General features: G+C 46.1%; 1 protein-coding gene across 2 annotated transcripts in view; it reads left to right on the top strand.

The window, feature by feature from the left end:
* The window catches only part of ASTN1 (astrotactin 1), a 359,173-nt gene extending 337,314 nt beyond the window's left edge, over positions 1–21,859 (top strand). For both annotated transcript variants that reach the window (XM_018060633.1, XM_018060632.1), the window contains exons 21-23: positions 3,477–3,577; positions 13,658–13,841; positions 20,888–21,859. In XM_018060633.1, coding sequence (XP_017916122.1) covers positions 3,477–3,577; positions 13,658–13,841; positions 20,888–21,125 — 523 coding nt within the window. In that variant the 3' untranslated portion in view covers positions 21,126–21,859. The remainder of the gene's footprint in view (positions 1–3,476; positions 3,578–13,657; positions 13,842–20,887) is intronic.

Genomic DNA, 22,338 nt, shown 5'->3' with positions numbered 1-22,338 from the left:
GTGACATTTCCTCTTGAAATGCGTAAAGTGTTCCCTAGACTTGCTTCAGCAGTAAAAGTAATCTGGCTACTCCTCAGGCTCCCTCCAGGACTGAGAGAGCCAGGACCACTGAGGACGGTCTTTTAGGCCAAGAGTCTTCTCTATTTAGAAGCATGTGGGGAAGCATTGCCTTTCCTAATACCTTGCCTTGCTATTAAAAATGATAAGGGCTTGCTGCTGCTGCTGCTAAGTCACTTCAGTCGTGTCCGACTCTGTGAGACCCCACAGACGGCAGCCCATTGGGCTCCGCTGTCCCTGGGATTCTCCAGGCAAGAACACTGGAGTGGGCTGCCATTTCCTTCTCCGATGCATGAAAGTGAAAAGTGAAAGTGAAGTCGCTCAGTCGAGTCCGACGCTTAGCGACCTCATGGACTGCAGCCTACCAGGCTCCTCCATCCATGGGAGTTTCCAGGCAAGAGTACTGGAGTGGGATGCCATTTCCTTCTCCGGATAATGGCTTAGGACCCTAAATTGTATACTAATTGCCCAGTCAGAGTAATGAGAATTAAATACAGCACACAAAATTTCATCCCAGCCCAGAATCCAGTAGACTTAGTGAGAACTCACAGCAGGATGAAGCACAAAGCGAAACTCAGGGGAATGAGCCGAGTAGGGTGGGGTGAAGATTAACTGCATCCCAGGCACTGAGAGAGAACATCCATCTGACAGCCGCTGTGCTACCTGAGACTTAGGACATTTCAGTCCAGGGAAACTGCTAGAAATCAAGCGTCCAAGATTAAATAGGCGTGCTACAAGAAGTGGCTGGAACCCACTATTGATAGTCCAGGGCAGGTGACCCCTAAACCTGTAAATATTCAGGCAGACAGCATCACGTGGCCCATCAGCAGGTAGCAAGATGCCAGCCCTGACCTGGAGTCCTAAGGCGATTCTCAGGATCCTGGGAGGTGGGCTGGAAAAGATGAAGCAGAGTGGTCTAACAGAGGATGGGACATTGGGCTGGATCTCAGGGCAGGGGTTCAGGAAGTGGGCTCAGACACATAGTTGGGGAGGGGCTGGTGAAGGAAGAGAGCCTGGTGGTGAGAGCAGGGCACAGGGCCAGGCTCACACCAGCAGTCCTGTGACTTTGCTGGCAGCTGGGAATTGACCTCGTGGAGACTAGGACTTCCTCCTTTCTGACTCTGGAGAGAAGGGACACTGGAAATGGGGTCAGGGTAGAGTCTGCACGTGAGGGTGAGGGGGAATGCATCCACGTGGGAGTCCCTGAAGGTGGGGTGCAGGTCTGCAGCCTGCCCTGTGCACCTCTGGGCCCATCCCTGACAAACAGCTAAGATGATCTGGAGCAGAAGGGCAGAGAAGGAGGGTGAGACCTGGCTTGAGACCGGGTTGTAGGGATAAGACCGGGAAGCAGAGCAGGTGCCAGAAGGGCAGATCAGATGTGCCAGATTCAGGTGTGGTGGCCTCAGTCCCAATTCTAGAAATAGTAGCAAGAGGTTGATCCAGTGTTTGTGTATTGCGGGGTCTAGAAGGAATGATGAAAAATTCTGGGGGCTGCCATTGCTAGGGATCCAGGCAGCCCAGAGTGTGGGCCTGGATGCCAAGGGCTCAGATCTAGGAGGGGAGGGATGGTCGGGGAGAAGGGCAGCCAGCCCCTGGGTTTTGGATCAGGGTGGCAGAGGGGTTTAATACCAGGCAAGGCGGTAGATCGGAACTGAGGAGCAGGGCGAGAAGCAGAGGGCAGTGGAACTGACAGAGTCACTTGTACACCTAAGATGGAAAAGCCGAGCACCTGCTCCTTGTTTGATCGGCAGCGAAGAGGCGCGGCGGTCCTGCACAGCCGGTGGGGTGGGATTCCAGCATGAGACTCTGAGGAGGGCAGAGGGAGGGAAAACAGCACATCAGGACACACAGGTTCTTAACACTGACCGTTTCCCGGGGTTTCTCGGCGGGTAGATGCAAGGCTGTCTTTTCTCTGCCAAGAGACTCATGTATTTCCTGGCAGAGTCTTTAGGCAATTTCCATTTCTTTTCTGCCTCACCAGTTCAGCTGTCTGAGGCTCATTTACCTGAACAGGTGCCCGGGCCCCTCTGTCTGGGGGCCTCTTTCTTCTTTTCCCCTCTCTTCCTCCCTGCAGCTCTGCCCAGAGGAAAGGAGATGCAGACTTGTCAATAAACGCAGCCTCCCAGGGAGACACAGCAAAACAGAAAGAGACAAGAAAAGCAGTGTTAATGATTTGCGTTAGACTCACTAGATTAGTTGTTAGAGGCCCTGGGCACTGACACCAGGGGTTATCTTCATGGTTGTATTCAAATTCCTCTCTGAGTAGCAGAGCCTGGTGTTGCTTTTTCCTTTGCATCCAGCTCCATCACCCAAGGGGGAAATTTTACATTCAGGCTTTGATGGCCAGGTCTTTATCCTCTTTCTGGGGTGTGTGTGTGTGTGTGTGTGTGTGTGTGTTGAAGGGTGGAGGGGGCTCTTAGAACCACATCTTCTCATTGCCAGGGGTTAGCATATGGTTTCCACTCTGACCTCCTTGTCCAATGCTGGTAGCATCTCCACGGGTCGAAAGGAGTCTCATGTAGGAAACAGAGGGTTCAGTCACAAGCAAGTCAGGACTCCTTGACTCTGGCTGTTTCACTTCTGACTTTAAAGAGGAAAACTGTCCTCAGTGCTTGGCACAAAAGCCTCAGCTGAGCACAAGATGGACAGAACAGAATTGACAGTAGTGTCATTGGGCGCCAGGTACTACGTTAGGTGTTTCTGAGTTTTATTATCCTGTTTCATCTTCACAGTGATCTGCAAGCAATTTTATTATCATCCCCATTTCACAGAGAGGGAAAATAAAGCTCAGAGGTGTTAACTACAACTCCACATGGCAGGAAGTAGAGCTTTCAGACCCACATCAGACCATCTGTTTCCATAGATGCATGCTCTTTTCCTCAGATCAGTAGTTGTCAGGATGTAACAGGCATCAGGTGACCCACTCCAGTGTTCTTGCCTGGAGAATCCCAGGGACAGGGGAGCCTGGTGGGCTGCCATCTATGGGGTCACACAGAGTCGGACACGACTGAAGCAACTTAGCAGAGCAGCAGCAGCAACAGGCATCAGAGTCACCTGGAAGGCTTGTCATAGCACAGATTTTGTTCTCGCCCAGAGTTTCTGATTCAGTAGGTGTGGCATGGGGTAAGAGGAATTTCGTTGCTGTCCACTTCCCTGGCGATACTACTGGTCTGGGGACCCTACTTGGAGGAACACTGCCCTGTGCCATGATGGTTGCTATCATGCAATATCCTCAAGACAGCAAATGACAGCCCAGAACCCACCAGAAAGTAGTAAAAGACTCTATGCTTCATACTTTATGACCTGGGTGATGGTAGTAAGTGTATGACTCGGTGGCGAGAGCAGCCGGGGAAACCCGTGCATCCAGGCAAGGCTGGGTCGGTGAGTTCTCTCTGCTGATGCCCTCCTCTCCCTGCCAGGTTCACCCTGTGGGGCGTGGACAACACAGGCCGACGCTCCAGGCCAAGTGATGTGATTGTGAAGACCCCTTGCCCTGTGGTGGATGATGTCAAAGCTCAAGGTAAGAGACGCGGAGGCCAGCAGAGTCTGCTGAGGGATGCTCCAGGGACCTCCCCTCACCATGGGGAAAGACGGAGCCAGGGAGTCAGACAGAACAGTCTGGAGTTCAGTGGGGAAGGGGGAGAATTCAAGGCTCAGGAGTGGAGCATCTCCTTTGCAGGAACACTTCAACCTCTGCCTCTGGTGTGGAAATCTGCATTGCGCCCTGGTATTCCACATGGCCTGTGAGTCAGGGAACGTAGCAGACACTGGTGAAGGCCCCAGACACACAAGGCAGTACGCCAGGTGCTTAGAGACGTGACGCCAGGTGCTTTAGTACCTGTGACCTCTGCCCTCAGGATGCCCAGCAGCTCACTTACCCTCTTCCTGTTTTTTTTTTTTTTTTGGTACATCTGAAGGGTTATTTTGAATTACAGTAAGGGAAGACTACAGATTGAGGATGCGTTGCTATATGACTCCCTCCTAAAAAGATGTGTCAAAATCTTCATTCTGCATTTTGGAATTGTTATGGATCAGTTCTTTGGTAAAGAATTATCCTTTTTCAATGCACCAGAATGAGCCCTTGTCAGTTAGGAAGAGTTGGTTTTCAGTCAACATCCGTTATATAGATAGCGCATTTCTGACTGCTGCTTTTCATGAAGCTTCCTGGTGTCCGGATAGTGTCCCTTGCTCTAAGGTTTATTACATTCCTTCCGCAACCAGGATTTCACCCTGCTGGGCACCCCTTCTGCAGGGCCCTGGCACTAGTTAAAGTGATCTGATCAACTACCAATACGTACTAGCACCTGGACCGCTAACGGAGCAATCAGTTCAGTTCAGTTCAGGCGCTCAGTCGTGTCCAGCTCTTTGCGACCCCATGAATTGCAGCACGCCAGGCCTCCCTGTCCCAGAGAAGGCAATGGCACCCCACTCCAGTACTCTTGCCTGGAAAATCCAATGGACTGAAGAGCCTGGTGGGCTGCAGTCCATGGGGTAGCTAAGAGTCGGACACGACTGAGCGACTTCACTTTCACTTTTCACTTTCATGTACTGGAGAAGGAAATGGCAACCCACTCCAGTGTTCTTGCCTGGAGAATCCCAGGGATGAGGGAGCCTGGTGGGCTGCCGTCTATGGGGTCGCTCAGAGTTGGACATGACAAGTGACTCAGCAGCAACAGCAGCAGCAGGCCTCCCTGTCTATCACCAACTCCCAGAGTTCACCCAAACTCATGACCATCAAGTTGGTGATACCGTCCAGCCATCTCATCCTCTGTCGTTCCCTTCTCCTTCTGCCCCCAATCCCTCCCAGCATCAGAGTCTTTACCAATGAGTCCAATGAGTCAACTCTTCACATGAGGTGGCCAAAGTACTGGAGTTTCAGCTTTAGCATCAGTCCTTCCAAAGAACATCCAGGACTGATCTCCTTTAGAATGGACTGGTTGGATTTCCTTGCAGTTCAAGGGACTCTCAAGAGTCTTCTCCAACACCACCATTCAAAAGCATCAATTCTTCAGCGCCCAGCTTTCTTCACAGCCCAACTTTCACATCCATACATGACCACTGGAAAAACCATAGCCTTGATTAGACGGACCTTTGTTGGCAAAGTAATGTCTCTGCTTTTCAATATGCTATCTAGGTTGGTCATAACTTTTCTTCCAAGGAGTAAGCGTCTTTGAATTTCATGGCTGCAGTCACCATCTACAGTGATTTTGGAGCCCCCCAAAATAAAGTCTGACACTGTTTTCACTGTTTCCCCATCTATTTCCCATGAAGTGATGGGACCAGATGCCATGAACTTAGTTTTCTGAATGTTGAGCTTTACGCCAACTTTTTCACTCTCCTCTTTCACTTTCATCGAGGCTTTTTAGTTCCTCTTCACTTTCTGCCATAGGGGTTAGCAATAGCATGTGCATATTAACAGAAATGGTGACTGATATTAGAAGTTTAGGTTGCACAGGTTTTGATAAGAGAAGTTTTCTTGCCAAGCTGGCCTGTGGTACCCCTCAAATCACCTCAACTGTGGCACATGAGTTAAGGCAACTCCAGCTGCCAGTTGGCTATGAGTTGACATAATCCCACAATGTTCAAGGGGTGATGCCATGGTGATGCAAAGTCACACTGGGAAGAGTGACCTAAACCTACTGTATTTTTTTTGAAAACGTTTTATCTGTCTGTTTGCTTGGTTGTGCTGGGTCTCTGGTTGAAGTGCGCGCTGGCAGCTCGTTAGTTGCGGTGCGTGGCCTCTCATTGTGGAGGCGTCTCTGGCTGCAGAGCAGACTCTAGGCCTTGCAGCCTTTGGTGGTTGCAGCACGTGGGTTCAGTAGTTGCTGCTCTCAGGATCTAAAGCTTGGACTCAGCAGTTGTGGGCTCAGCTGCCCTGAGTCATGTGGGATCTTCCTGGACTAGGGATCAAACCCATGTCTCCTATTGCAAGGTGGATTATTCACCCCTGGATCACCGGGGAAGGCCTGTTGTTGTTGATCAGTCCCCAAATCGTGTCTGTTTGCAACCCCATGGACAGCAGCACACCAGGCCTCCCTGCCCCTCAGTATCTCTCAGAATTTGCCCAAGTTTCATGTCCACTGAATTGGTGATGCCATCCAACCCTCTCATCTTTTGTTGCCCTCTTCTTCTTCTGCCTTCTAGGGAAACCCTAGATCTACTTAACTGGGATCCCTGATGCTGTAGCACTTTACAACTTCTGAAAGGGAAGGACTTTCATTTACTACCTCATTAAGCATGCATTGCATGCTAAAAGCATAGTTATTTTCAACAAAGAAATCTGATCATTTTAATGCCTCCTCCTACAACCCTTTAATGGGTTTCCATTCTTTTCCTGATGAAGATAAAAATATGTACCAGGCATATTAGGACCTAAATAGAGGATCCCTTGCCCACTTCTCCGGCTTCTTCTTGCCCCTGCTCCCCATCAATCTCTGTATTTTCTGAAGCCTCACTGCCTCTCTCAGTACCTCAGCACATCATTTCCAACACGGAGGCTCTGCCCACGTTGGGCTTTTGACCTCAAGTGTGCTCCATCCCCATCCCTTCCACTGATCAACTCCTCTCAGTCTACACTTCTCAGAGCAAGTGTCCCTGCTCCGAGCAGGGGTCCAGGGCCACTGCTTGATGCCCTCATGGTACCATGTTTCTTTCCTTCAGAACACTTATCTCAGTTTGTTATTATAATGCCTTATTCAATGCCTGTCTACCTCATTAGTCAGTGAGTTCCATGAGAGCAGAGTTCTGGTCTCTCTTTGCTCACAATGGTGTCCCTAACACTCAGAAAGCAGCATGCTGACTGACTGGTTCCAGAAAGCTTAGACTGCGGAGATGTTACGGCTGACTGGAGACCTTTAAGTATAAGACCAATGTGCTTCTCTCTGGAGTGAATGCTGCCTGGCGTGTAGGGTGTGGACAGAATGAGTTTTGAACATTTGAGAAATCCCTCCATGATGAAAGCATAATCTGAGGTGGAACATCCTGAGATGAGAGACTAGGGAGGACCCACGGCGCCCTTACTTTACCATCTGTTGATTTCTTACTCCAAGCCAGAGCAGGGACAGGTGGTGAGAAGGTGCCCCAGTTCTTTCTGTTTTGGAGACTTTGCCAATGTCCTTGCTGGCAGCGGCAGGCACCCTGGATTTCCTTGCTGAATAGGCAGTGGGCTGGTTGACATCAGTGGGTGATAAGCAGGTAGGCAAGATGCCTCATAATGCCACCTGCAGGAAGAGATGGAAAGAGCAACTCTGGAATAAAGAGTAGGACTTCCCAGGTGGCACCAGCAATCAAGAACCCACCTGCTAATGCAGGAGACATTAAAGACACAGGTTTGACCCCTGGGTCAGGAAGATCCCCTGGAGGAAGGCATGGCAACCCACTCCAGTATTCTTGCCTGGAGAATCCCATGGACAGAGGAGCCTGGCGGGTTACAGTCCATGGGGTCACAAAGACCTGGGCATGACTGAAGCAATTTAGCATGTACACAAGGTAGAGTAATCAGCCCAGGGAGAGACCACAATACTATTTCTCTGTGGGGCTTCTTTGTGTTAATTCTAGTACCCAAAGCATATCAAAATATGCTTCTGATCATTTGTGCTCCCTGGCAAAGAAGACTTTCTGAAACCCCAGCAGCCCAGCTGGGAGCACAAGAGGCAATTTAATGCTGAGAGAATGAAATAATGTTACCAGGTCCCGTTATCCTTCAGCCAGGAAGGAGTCCTGTACAGGGCAGGTGTGGAGATTAATGAATTAGACTAATTAAGGGCATCCTTGCAAATTAGTACTGGCCTAGCAGTTATCCAAAAAAAAAAAAAAACATGCTTTGCCTTCTTCAAACCCAGATGGTGATCATAAATATAACTCACTTGAGTGGAGTTTACAACTAGTAACAAATGGGAATTACCTTTTAAGTGACCCAGAGCATGACCTCAGCTCCTAATTATCTAACAGAAAGCCAGACTCTATTTCTTATATGATCATTTTCCTAAACTAGGAATTCTTCTATGAAGAATTTTACCACCTCATGACTGTAAAGCCTTTGACCAAATAAGTTTCTACCAGTAAAACCACCCTTCTCCTAGCAGGAAATGCTATGTTCAGTAATAAGTAATCAACTTAGTCTCTAGGTTTGGGGTGCGGCCTTATAGGAGTTCTTCACTAAGCAAAGGCTGGTTCTGATCCATCTTTCCTCCAGCATCCATCCTCCTCTCCTGATGCCAAACACAAATCCTATCTATTTCTTCATTGCTACTTCCACAGCCATTTACTCATTAATAACACACCCTGGTATTAGATGCTAAAGAAACAAAAAGAACAAGGCTCAGAATCTATTTTCAAGAATTCTGTAATCAGATTTCTGAATTTATCAAATAAAACAGCTTATTTCAAGCCCTTCCTGAATATCTGACTTAGGCTTTAGGGGGGGAAAAAATCCCTTGCCTCATGGAGACTATGTTTAAGCAGGGATGACAGAGCAAAAAACAAAGAAAAAAAAAAGGGGGGGGAAATAAATACTGTGTCAGATAGCGACATATGTTATGGAGAAGCAGGGGAATGGATTAAGAGCTGCAGAGAGCAGAATTTCAGCTAGAGTGGGCTGGGAAGCAGGTGAGGGAGGAAGACACACAGACATCTGGGGGAGGGGCCTTCTCCGGTTTCAGCCATCATAGGGATATGGAGGGAAGGAAGAGTGAGCCAAGGTCAAGGGCAAGGGGAGAGATGGTTGCCAGGTAACAGTGCTGGTCCCAGAGGAAGTATGAAAGTTTTGAGAGAATGAATTAGTATAGAGCAGTGGTGGTCAAAGAGTGGTCCATACCAGCAACAGCAGCATCACCTGGGAGCTCATCAGAAATGCAGACACTCAGGTTCTATCTGAGACCTACTGGATCAGGAACTTCAGTGGGAACCAGAAACCTGGGCTTTCACAAGCCTTCCTGCCTGTGAATCAAGTTTAATTCTCAAGTTTGAGAATCCCTGGTGTGAAGGAAGCACAGGGCAGCATAGGGAGGGAAAGGTCGGGGAGAGGACAGACAGACTTGGAGGATGCGGGGGAAGGGACTTTGCAGTTTGGACAGTGCTAAGAATGCAAAGCAGAAGACCTGGGTTTGAGCCCTGGGCTGGGCAGATCCCCTGGGGGAGGGCATGGCAACCCACTTCAATATTCTCGCCTGGAGAATCCCCATGGACAGAGGAGCCTGGTGGGCTAGTCCATGGGGTTGCAAAGAGTCAGACATGACTGAGCGACTAAACACAGCACGCAAGAATGACAAAGATAAAAAGCCAGTTGGGATTCATGGTCCTCAAGTTTTCACGTGGAATTCTATGGTCAGTTCCATCAGTGCGGGGACAGACTGGGGTTTTAGGTAGTTCCCCACCAAAATAATGAAACTGATGACTTAGGACCTCCATTCAGGAGACTTTCATCACAGCCGCCAAGGAGGCCATTGCAGAAGGGATAGATGCTTCCCAGGATGCTTATTTCTTAGTAAAAAGAGCAACCACTGCTGAGGGATAAGAAAGCTCCCTCCTGCCCTTGGAGTCACTCCTTTTCATTTAAATAAGACTATTTCCCCCTGCCCTGCTCTTGGACTCCTGTGTTTCAATTTCTGTCTCATGGCACTGGGAAAAACATGATCAAGTAGAAAACCAGTAACAGTGATTTTTAAAAGTAATATCTAGTATTGTCCAGCTCTCTCCCTCCCTCACTTCCAAACACCATGGGTGATCCGCATGTTTCAGGTCTGCTGCCCACCATCGCTGGGGAGCTTCTGTGCTAGTGTTTCCTCTCACTGGCCTGCTCTGCCCTGGACGTCCCCAGCTCATTGTCTCCCCTTCTCCAAGCCTCAGCTTGATTGTCATCTTTCCAGTGATTCCCTCATATTTAAAATTGCAATGCCCATCAAGCACTCCCAGTCTTCCTGGTCCTGTTTTATTTTTTAACACACAGTATTTTACTTATATATTACGTCTATTGCTTCACTGAATGTGTCCTGCCACCAGACTGTATCATAAAATGAGAACTTTTATCCAAGTTTCTCCCTGACGTAGCCCAAGTACATAGAAAAATGTCAAGTATGTGGTAAGCACTCAGTTAAAGATGTTTTAGAATGAATCAATGAGTCAGTAAATGTGTACTTGTTCCTTCCAGACATCATGCGAAAGAAAGGCTTTACATTCATCATCACTTTTAGCCTCATAATACTCTTGGAAGGTATGTGTTATTGATCATCACTGAACAAACAAGGAAACTAAAACCTGGAAAGGTTAAGTAACTTATCCAAGGTCACACAGCCAGTGGAGCCCGGCTCCATTCGGTGCCATGGTGCCTGTTCTCAAACCATACCTTTGGGTCTGAGGCCTTTAGTCCCAACCCTGTTGATTTATTCTGCTGCTCAAGAGTTCTTAACTCCCTTCTCTCTCTCTCTTTTTTATCTTTTTGTGATGAGGCTGCATATGTTGACACGTTGCCATCTCTTCACTGGCATTTTTAACTATTCTTGAACACCCTGCATGTCAAGAGAGGAAAGACCCATATGTATTTTGGGTAGCTCAAGACTTCTGGGAAGCTGAAAGCTGGGTAAAGGATAACCAAAAATGCCTTAGAGTCTTTAACATTCTTTGAGTTAGTGAATTCCTCAGATGCTATGAAAACTAATGAAATGATATCCATAAATCCCCTCAGTGGAGCTAGGAAGAGCCAGAAATACTCAGTCTCCAGAAGCCTAGCATGTAGATCTTTCTGAATATAGCATCCCATTTACTGATGGAAGCTTTTAAGCACACCCTAGAGTTAGGTTACCTTGATTTTAGGAGATTTATCACGGAACCTGGGCCTATCTCACCTGGTCTTGGACACAAATGCTGATGCTAATGGCCTTCTCTAGTTGGATATTACTGTTGTGTTAGGAGAATAGTAAATAGGCCAGAAAACACCTTCTCAGTCATCACTGTTCCTCAGCAAAATGTCACCACCAGGGCCAGAGCCTGGGATGCTACGTCCCATCACCAGACATAAGAACAGACTGACATCAGTGAAAGGCTGGGAGAAGGAGCCCCAGCCCTCCCTGTCTGGGCCCTGATCTGATCACATGCATGTTCCTCTGTTGGTCATTCTTCTCCAAGTGCACACTCCCCGTCTCCCATTGAACACAGCACAGCTCTTAGGATAGTCCCTCTGCTTCTCTCCATCTCTACTGCAGAAATGACAGACTCCTGCATATTGACTGGACTCTTTCTCGTGTAGCATCTATGGGTCAGCCAGGGAAATGTCCTCTGCCAGAAGTAGTCACTCCAGAATACATACCCCAAGACCCTGCCTCCTGCATGTCAAATTGGTTTAACACTACCATCCCCTGAGCATTGAGGCAAAAGGGCAATGGGAGATAGATAATGTTTTCAACCCTGACTCCAGCCCACACCAGCTCTGCGACCTTGGGCAGATAACCTGGCCTTTGTGACGGTCCTCATTTGTAGGACAAGAACATTCATAATCATTGTGCTGTGCTGATGTGAGGATTAGAATTCACAGGTGTAACATTCTTGGCAGTCAAATAGGCTGTAAACAAACAAATACCAGAGCTCTTTAAAATCTATATAATTTTATTTATATTCTTTATATTCTATTAATATATGATAAATACCAAAGATTGTTATAGTCTAAATCACCGTCCACTTTATTTCTTGATCTTATTTTAACAACCTGAGAATTTTAAAGTCCTGAAAATCCAAATGAATTTCTGGACTAAAATTATTTTTATTGTAGCTAAAGATGCTGGTTACAAGGGTTTAACTGCTAATGGGTTGGTGTAACCTGGTTTGGAGATACATCACCAGAACCGGCCCCCAAAGCAGATTCAAATGACTCCCAAAGTCATGAATTTCCCCCACTAAGCTAACATCTTTGAAGCTATTACAATGTCTAGCCTTATTCTGGCTACTCAGGACACTAAAGAAGTAATATCTGGCTCCTGGACAATGAGCAGGATAGAATAAAAAATGAAATCATAGCAGTGTTTGGGCAGAGGTAAAAATTTTAGTTGTTCCAACCCAGGAAACTCTTACAATGATGGCTCTGTTGTTACCAGCAGCTTTGAATTCATTTGAAAAGGAATCGGGGCTTTTTGGACAACAGGGGGTCAAGCGGGCAAAGTCTGACTCAGAAGCCTGTAGAACTTAGTTTCTCCATCCCCAGATTTAACTCTAGGTCCAAGACAAAGCATTGCTTTCCAGATCTAAATTCCCAGCTGTTTAGGAAGGAAGTGTGAACAAATGTCCTTTCTGACAGGTTTAATGAGAAAATATTTAATGATAAAGTGCTTTGAGCTCCACAAGAAAGAATGCCGAGGTACACAAATTCACTGCCACTTTGCCACATCACCAACTTTGGGCTTATCAATGCATACCTTGGAGGCAGAAATCTAAACCAAAAGATTACTCGTTTGGAACTGCAGAATGCACTGGATTCAATGTATATGTCAGCACAGATCCAGCACCGGAAGCTTGCCATCCCAGCTGTCTGGGTGGCCCTAGCGAAGGACCTGCATTCCTGTGGTCACAGGGTCAGGTTCCCTTTGGCACCGCAGCCACTCCAGGTCTTCATGTTGCTGGAGGCATGACCTGGCCGTGCCTCACTTTGTCCCTGAGCCACACGCTGCTCCCCACTGCTCAGGGCTTCCACACTGCTTTTGCAGAATCGCATTTGTACCCAAAGCTATGCGGCCTAGAGGGGCAGGGGAGTTAATGCCTCCCAGGAGCAAGCGTGAAAGTCCCATGGACTGATCCTGGATGGGAGCGTGATATAAAGTCTTCTTTCTTTCTCCCTGTGGAAGCACTGGTGGGAACTGGGTAACTTCATACATCGTCTCCTACAAAACCACCATCAGTTCCTTAGAGCAATTTCCAATATTTTACTCTGCCTCCTTTCTTGCTTCATTTCTCTCTATCCTCCCTTCTGCTTCCCTGGGACTGCATTTGCCAATAAAGTATCAATCTATGAGCTTTTGCCTCTGGCTCTGTATTTTTAGGAAACATGGGTGAAGAAAATTATCCCTGCAGTTGACCTTAGAGTGATTCTGTTTGAAGCCTTTCATTTTATTGAAGAGAAAACTGAAACTTGATGGGGCAGAAATAAAGTAAATTACTCAAACCACTTTTCTCCAGGCTTTAGGTTCAGTGTTCTTTAAGTATCATACACACACACATACACACATGCATGTATATCCAAATACACATTTACATGCATATATATACATACATGCTTGTATTTATAACCATATATACATATACATATAAATCACTTATATATATATATGTGGGCTTCCTAGGTGGTGCTAATGGTAAAGAACCCATCTGGCCATGCAGGAGACATAAGAGTTGCTGGTTCAATCCCTCATTCAGGAAGACTCCCCTGGAGAAGGGTATGGCAACCCACTCCAGTTTTCTTGCCTGGAGAAGCCCCGTGGACAGAGGAGCCTGGCGGGCTACAGTACATAGGGTCACAAAGAGTCAGACACAACTGAAGCAACTTAACGTGCGTGCGCACACACACAAACACACACACACATATAAAATCTTATTTATGTGCCTTTTCTCCCATTGTCAGAAATAGCAGACAAGATCTACAATCTCTTCAATGGCTATACCAGCGGGAAGGAGCAGCAGACGGCCTACAACACGCTTCTGGATCTGGGCTCCCCCACTCTCCATCGAGTCCTCTACCACTATAACCAGCACTATGAGAGTTTCGGAGAATTCACCTGGCGGTGTGAGGATGAACTGGGCCCCAGGTAATCAATAAACTTCGTCGTCTCTTTTGTAGACCTCAGCTCTTGGAAACTTCGTACCTCTTCCACCATAATACTGCCTTCATGAATTTACAGATATCCTGGTGAGCTTAGGTGCCTGGAGAAGTAGGTCCTGTGCTTCTAGGCAGCTCAGTTCATACGGATTCATTATGGATAAGCTGTATGAAGGAGTCAAGTCATGAATGCATTTCCTCAACTCTGAAAAAAACCTTTGCCCTTGAGCTGTTTTACCCCTTATCATGCTGATGCAGCATTCCAAAGGCTAAACTGTAAGAGCCAAAAGCTTAGTCTTTTGAAAGAAAATTAGAAATTTTATTGAAGGGGTTATCCAAAAAATTTATTGTATATGAACTTTGCATGTGTTATATGCCTATACAGCTTTATTTTTTAAATTAATTGATCAGCTAATTGTTATTTTTGGCTGCCCTGGATCTTCATTGCTTTGAGAGGGCTTTCTCACGTTGCAGAGAGCAGAGACTATTCTTCCTTGCAGTGCACAAGCTTCTCATCACGGTGGCTTCTTTTGTGGTGGAGCACGGGCTCTAGGCGCACGTGCTTCAGTAGTGTGGCACAAGAACTTAGATGCCCCGTGACACATGGGATCTTCCTGGACCAGGGATCCAGCTGGTGCCCCCTGCATTGGCAGGCGGATTCTTAACCACTGGACCACCAGGGTAGTCCATACAGATATATTTTGAGCTAAATTCTGTGTTCTCTTGAAAGGCAGAGTGCAGGGGTAGCCAGTGACCCATCTTGGCATCTAACTTGGCATCAAAATTAGGATAATGTAGTGTCTGTCAACTTACCATGGGCCCAAGGCTACAACTTCCTCAATGCCTCTGCTTTTAGGTTATATAACTCAGAGATAGGTTGTATATACCAAATCAGATTGATTATATTCTTTGCAGCCAGAGATGGAGAAGCTCTATACAGTCAGCAAAACAAGACCTGGAGCTGACTCATCAGCTCCTTATTGCAAAATTCAGGCATAAATTGAAAAAAATAGGGAAAACCACTAGGCCATTCAGGCATGACCTAAGTCAGATCCTTTGTGATTTGACAGTAGAGGTGACACATAGATTCAAGGGATTAGATCTGGTAGACAGAGTGCCTGAAAACTATGGATGGAGGTTCACAACATTGTATAGGAGGCGGTGACCAAACCCATCTCAAAGAAAAAGAAATGCAAGGCAAAGTGGTGTCTGAGGAGGCCTTCCAGATAGCTGAGAAAAGAAGAGAAGGGAAAGGAGAAAGGGAAGGATATACCCACTGAATGCAGAGTTCCAGAGAATAGCAAGTGGAGATAAGAAAGCCTTCTTATGTGAACATTGCAAAGAAATGGAGGAATACAACAGAAAGGGAAAATCTAGAGATCTCTTCAAGAAAATTGGAAATACCAAAGGAACTTTTCATACAAGGATAGGCACAATATAGGATAGAAACAGAAAAGGACCTAACAGAAGCAAAGGAGATTAAGAAGAGGTGGCAAGAATACACAGAAGAACTATAAAAAAAAAGGTCTTGGATAACCAAGATAGTGTGGTCACTCACCTAGAGCCCAACATCCTGGAGTGTGAAGTCAAGTGGGCCTTAGGAAGCATTACTACGAACAAAGCTAGTGGAGGTGATGGAATTCCAGCTAAGTTATTTAAAATCCTGAAAGGTAATGCTATTAAAGTGCTGCACTCAGTATGTCAGCAAATTTGGAAAACTCAGCAGTGGCCACAGGACTGGTAAAGGTCAGTTTTCATTCCAATCCCAAAGAAAGGCAATGCCAGAGAATGTTCAAACTACTGCACAATCGTACTCATCTCACGTGCTAGGAAGGTAATTCTCAAAATTCTCCAAGTGAGGCTTCAATAGCACGTGAACTCAGAACTTCCAGATGTACAAGCTGGATTTTAAAAAGGCAGGGGAACCAGAGATCAAATTGCCAACATCTGTTGGATCATAGAAAATGCAAAGGAATTCCAGGAAAGCATCTCAACTTCTGCTTCACTGACTATGCTAAAGCCTTTGACTGTGTGGATCACAACAAACTGGAAAATTCTTAAAGAAATGCGAATGCCAGAGCACCTTACCTGTCTCCTGTGAAACCTTTATGCAGAAGCAACTGTTAGAACTGGACTTGGAACAACGAACTGGTTCCTAATTGGGAAAGGATTACGTCAAGGCTGTATATTGACACCTTGCTTATTTAACTTCTATGCAGAGTACATCATGTGAAATGCCAAGCTGAATGACTTATAAGCTGGAACCAAGATTGCTGGAAGAAATATCAACAACCTTAGATATATAGACGATACCACTCTAATAGCAAAAAGCAAAGAGGATCTAAAGAGCCTCTTGATGAGGATGAAAGAGGAGAGTGAAAAGCCAGCTTAAAACTGAACATTCAAATAACTAAGATCATGACATCCAGTCCCATCATTTCATGCAAATGGATGGGGATTGTGGAAACAGTGACAAATTTTATTTTCTTGGGCTCCAAAATCACTGTGGATGATGACTGCAACCATGAAATTAAAAGATGCCTGCTCCTTGAAAGGAAAGCTATGACAAACCTAGATGGCATATTGAAAAGCAGAGATACCACTTTGCTAGCAAAGCTCCATATAGTCAAAGCTATGAGTTTTCCAGTAGTCATGTATATATGTGAGTGTTGGACCATAGTCATGTATGGATGTGAGAGTTAAACTGTGATGAAGACTGAGTGCTGAAGAATTAATGCTTCTGAATTGTGGTGCTGGAGAAGACTCTTGAGAGACCCTTGGACAGCAAGGAGATCAAACCAGTCAATCCTAAACGAAATCAACCCTGGATATTTATTGAAGGGCTGATGCTGAAGCTCCAATATTTTCGCTACCTGATGCCGACTTATTGGAAAAGACCTTGATGCTGGAATTGAGGTCAGGAGAAGAGGGTGATAGAGGATGAGATGGTTGGATGGCATCACCAACTCAATGGACATTAATTTGAGCAAACTCCGGGAAATAGTGATGGACAGGGAAGCCTGGCATGCTGCAGTCCATGGGGTCGCAAAGAGTTAGACAGAATTTAGCGACTGAACAAAAACAACAGCAACGCAGATAGAGTTCTTGGAAAGAGAGGAGTGGGAGGAATGTGTAGAGAGTCCCCTTTCATCCGTTCCATTCATCATGGCTGTCTGCTGCTCTGAGAAGAGAAGATTTCCCTGGCAATAGTGGAATTTTCAGATAGACACATGAAGAGGCTTTTTGTGTAGAATGTTGGTACTTATATGTTCCCAAACTATGTAGGAGTTCATAAACGAACAAAAATAAGGCAAGGAGGGAAAGAAGGAGGGGAGAGAGGAAGAGAAAGAAAAAGAGGAGAAAATAAATGAAGAAAATCAACATAGTAGTATCCTCTGGCACTCAGAATTCTTGATCCTCTGCCAAAGAGATGAACAAAGATATCACCCAGAGGTCATCCCAACCATCTGACCTCTCATCAGACTGAAGGGTGACTCGGCCTCAGGGTGCCTCTTGTGACCTGAAATTATAAACTCTCTTGGGAGACCCTCATGTAAGACATCTGTCCTCCACCACCTATTCTCTTACTTTTGAAGGAAGGAGAGAATTTAGGATTATCTTCCTAAAATAAAATGATTTTATGTGTAAGATCAGGAAGAATCTTTTGGCATTCCATAAATTATTTCCTGAAATTTATGAAGGTTGATAGTCCTTGGGCAAACAGATGCCATGACTATGAATGGGAGGCAGAGAGAACTATATAAGGGCCTTTTAACTTGTTTTGTCTCAGTTTTGGTAAAAAGCAAACCCTGGGTTAGAAAGTAGATACATATTAAGAAATATCTTCCCTGTTCCATACCTTACCCTCCTGCCCTCATTATTACTCATAATGAGTATCATCCCTTCTCTCCAGCTCTGTCCCCTTTCCCTCTGTGCTCGCTGCTTTCCTTTCGATTTCCTGCTCCCTGCCTCCTTCCCTCTGACATTTATGGAGTGTGCATATATGCAGTTCTTTGTCAGGAAACATAAATGTCACAGTTTGAATAGCACTAACCCTGCATGCATCATCTCAATGGAAGGCAGTATGGATCGCTTTTAAAATTTCTCTCTTGTAACTCAAGAGTCAGAAGGAAAATTGGTTAATGAAAGTGAGCAGGGGAAAAAAACGTGGATCTCACTGTAAAGTAAGGCCTGCTGCTGATGACACTCTTCTCAAAACTCTCTTCCCAGAAGATTCTGTCACGTGCAATATTGGGTTTTCAAGGCTATATATTAGGGGGAAATTGTAGTTTCATTATTTCATGGAAAATAAAGCTTTATTTTTCAGTGTCATGGATCCGAGGGAGAACCACAAGAAACAAGTCTCTTGCCTTGAGCTGCATGAACCCACTTTGGAGTTAGCTATGAGAATGAATAGAAAAGGGTTGGTTGGTACATGCATCCTGCAAGCAAGGAGAAAGGATTGGTTCAGTTCAATCCAGTTGCATCCAAATTCATGGAGGCCTCCAGATTGAGTTGAGAGTTGAACTATGTTGAGGAACAGCATTGGTTGCCTCATTCTTAAGAAAGAAGAATGCTGCAGGCTCTGAGATAGTCAAGGGGAGACCCAAATTAAATATTTTCTGATTTTAAGCGAGTGCTAATAATTGCCACAAAACTCCATGGGCTAATTGAATCCATTTGTTTGAGAGGATAGCTGGGATGTGTTCCTTTATCCATCTCTTCAAGATGATGCAGAGGCAGAGGCTGCCCTTCACTCTTCCTTCCTGCGCCCTTCGTCCACCTCCCAAGAATGTGTCAGCAGCTAATGACATGCAGCAGGGCGGATTAAGAGGAAGGCCACCAAAGACCCTGTTGCTGACGGCTTTTGGAAAGGCTGCTTAGCCAAATGGCAGAGGCTGATGGGCAGAGGAGAGACAATCTGAATAAGATGTGACTTAGTGGGCAGAGTGTTTGTTTGATTTTCTCTGACCCACCATTGAAGTGGGAGAAAACACAACTGGCCCCCGATGACCTCACACTCCGACAGCCCCTTGACTTTGCTGCCGCAGCTCAATACCTTACATCCAACATCATCCCCCGCCATCCCTCACTTGCCCTCCTAGGAATGCGGTGAGCTCACCCCTGTGGTGCTGGAGCCAGGACGGAAGAAGAGGCTTGAAATGAACACGCGTCTTGTTCTTGAGAGCTCATTCGTGTAAACTTCCAGTTTCTGGAAAGAGTTGTGGACTGAATTAGAAAAGAGATGATTCCTCCCATGTAAATACCCTCAAGGGGTCCTGCTCCCTGAGCCTTCCAGGCAGATTTTACAGCTTTGACTGGGCTTGTTGGAATAAGAGACTATTCCTTCGTGGGTCTCTGGTCACCCGTGGTTTTTGGAAGAAGGGAAAGAACAGAGCTAAATGAGGTGCACCCCATTCCTTCACTTATTCCTAAGTGTTCAGAGTCAAAGCCAGTGTGGGCTGAACACTGGTTATCAGGGGGTCCTGTCCCTAACATCAGAAGTGGAGGCCAGGGAGAAGCTATATACTGATTAGCAAGATCGTGGTGACAGCCAGCTTCCCCAGGCTACATGCAGGGTCCCACACCCTATTCTTAGCCCTGTGGGATCACTCCTTTCTAGTGTGCGTGAACTTGGGAAGACCTTGCCCTCCTCTATCTGGTTCTCTGGTTCTGGTTTTCTTGGGGATCTGCAACAGCTCAGGTGCTATCTCGTCACCTCCATTTCTTCCTGGTCTTTGGATGGGGGCCTTCTGACTTTGGAGGGGGATTACAAAACAGAGCAGGAGCTCACCTGGGGAATAATTAGGTGATGTGTGCTACTGAGAGCCTGCATTTTCCCAAAGAATGGCCCTGTGTCAGTATGCACTGAGGACTTTATTGTTGGCGCCCTTATCACACTATAATTACCTTCAGACAGGCATAATTAGTTACACTTGATATCCCCCGAGTGCAATATATTGGCTGCTTGTACTCAGTTCAGAAATAGCCTTGAAAAGGGAAATATCCAGTCAAACATATTATGTTTGTCATTTAATGATGATAAATTACTGGCTTTAAAGTAAATTGATCTGACTTGTCTTTTGAAACTGACAACTGTATGATTTCAAGAGGGCATAAATTTCTAAAGTATTAGTCATTTTTTTCTTATTTGTCCTCATTGCGTTTTGTTTCATTTCATCTCCGTGCCCTACTTTGCTCACCCAGCCTTATTAATTAATTATTTCACTCATTCATTTATTTCCTTAATTATGTTTTTTTATTGGAAGATAATTGCTTTACAATATCATGTTGGCGTCTGCCATACATCAGCATGAGTCAGCCACATATGCCCCCTCCCTCCTGAACCCCCTTCCCATTTCCCACCCCATCCCACCCCTCTAGGGCATCATTTCACAGAGCGCTGGGTTGAGCTCCTTGTATCACACAGCCAATTCCCACTTGCTGTCTGTTTTCCATATGGTAATGTATATGTTTCCATGCCACTCTCTCATTCGCCCCACCCTCTCCTTCCACTCCCACTCCCATGTCCATAAATGTGTTTTCTAGGTCTGTGTCTCCATTGCTGCCTTGCAAATAGGTTCATCAGTATCATCTTTCTAGATTCCATTAGTAAGCATGCATTGATATACAATATTTGTCTTTCTCTTTTTGACTTGCTTCTCTCTGTATCATAGGTTTTAGGTTCATCTACCTCATTAGGACTGACTGGAATGCATTCTTTTTTTATAGCCGAGTAATATTCCTTTGTGTATAAGTACCACAATTTCTGTATCCATTCATCTGTTGATGGACATTTAGGTTGTGTCTATGTCCTAGCTATTGTAAAAGGTGCTGCTGCAAACATTCACTCATCCTTGACGAGCATTTATGGAAGTTCCCCCTACCTGCCCGCCCCCATTTCTAAGCACTAAACATGGAACAGTAAGCAAAACAGCCTGGGCTCTGCCCTCTTGAAGCGTGCAATCTCATACTATTTGTCCTTCCTGTCTTCTCGCCTTTCTAACTTAAGCATCCTCTGTGCTTGCTCCATAGGAAAGCTGGCCTCATCCTTTCTCAGCTTGGAGATCTCAGCGGTTGGTGCAACGGACTCCTCCAGGAACCCAAGATAGGCTTGCGACGCAGCTCCCTCAAGTACCTGGGCTGCCGCTACAGCGAGATCAAGCCCTATGGACTTGACTGGTCAGAGCTCAGCCGGGACCTTAGGAAGACGTGCGAGGAGCAGACCCTGAGTATCCCCTACAACGATTACGGGGACAGCAAAGATATCTAGTGCCCTGATGCCAGAGAGTGGCTGCCGAAAGGAAGCAGGAGAGAGGAGAGGAATGTCTGGGTTGGCGTGCAGATTTTTAATATTTTTTAATGGAACTTTCAAACCTCCACAAACAACAGCTAAACTGGGGAGAAGGTGACCCTTGCTCTCTGCAGAACTTCTTTGATATCATGTTCTCCATCTGCGTGGTCAGTAAGCCTGCTAGCCAGGGCTTCAAAAATTTCTCTTTAGGGGGTTACTTTGGGGCTTGTTTTGCAGTTAGTTTGTTTTGTTCATTTTTTGTCCAAGAGGTTCATCAGAATGCTCGAGTTCTGCCATGCTTCTCGTGAAAAGGCCACTTGGTTGGTGCAGCTTTGCTGAGTTCCTAAGTCCCATGCAACTAGGGACAGAGAAGAGGCCAGAAAGTTGTTAGAACAGCCTCAGGCCCTACTCTCATGTGTCCTCTGGAAGCTCTCATGCTGGGAACCTGAGCTCTGCTCACAGAGAACAACAAGAAAGCTGGGAAGGTGGCTGCTCTATGGGTCTTGTGATTTTCCCCCCAGGCCTTCCAATTGCTCTCTTCACACCTCAGAGGTGAGCTCAGCCTCCACCGTGGGCTCCCGTGGGCCTCCTGGCTTTTTGGGTCCTCTCTTACTCTAAGGAGATCAAACCAGTCAGTCCTAAAGGAAATCAATCCTGAATATTCATTGGAAAGACTGATGCTGAAGCTGAAGCTCCAATACTTTGGCCACCTGATGCAGAGCCAACTCATTGGAAAAGACCCTGGTGGTAGGAAAGATTGAAGGCAGGAGGAGAGGGAGACAACAGAGGATGAGCTGGTTGGATGGCATCACCGACTCAATGGACATGAGTTTGAGCAGACTCCGGGAGATGGTAAAGGACAAGGAAGCCTGGTGTGCTGCAGTCCATGGGGTCGCAAGGAGGCAGGCACGACTGAGCTGAATAATACTGAACAATAATAACCTTTTAAGACAGGACTGGAATTAAATCTCCTTCCAGAAGAACTCTGCCCTCTCCTCCTCCAAACAATATGATCTTTAAGAGGCAACATAATGTACCTGTGGAGCAGTCTACCTGGGAGTCTAGTTAACAGTCCACATTCTGGAAAAAAAAGAGTATAGTTTCTTCTTTTAAAAACTCCAGCACCTCCAGGGTGAACTTCTCCAGACCAGCAGTACACATCACACACGTGGAATCTGCGGTGTCCACAGCC

This window comes from Capra hircus, chromosome 16 (assembly GCF_001704415.2).
Source record: "Capra hircus breed San Clemente chromosome 16, ASM170441v1, whole genome shotgun sequence".
NCBI classification, from domain to species: Eukaryota; Metazoa; Chordata; class Mammalia; order Artiodactyla; family Bovidae; genus Capra; species Capra hircus.
The sequence above is the reverse complement of the archived record's forward strand: the minus strand, read 5'-3'. Positions and strand labels throughout refer to the sequence as shown.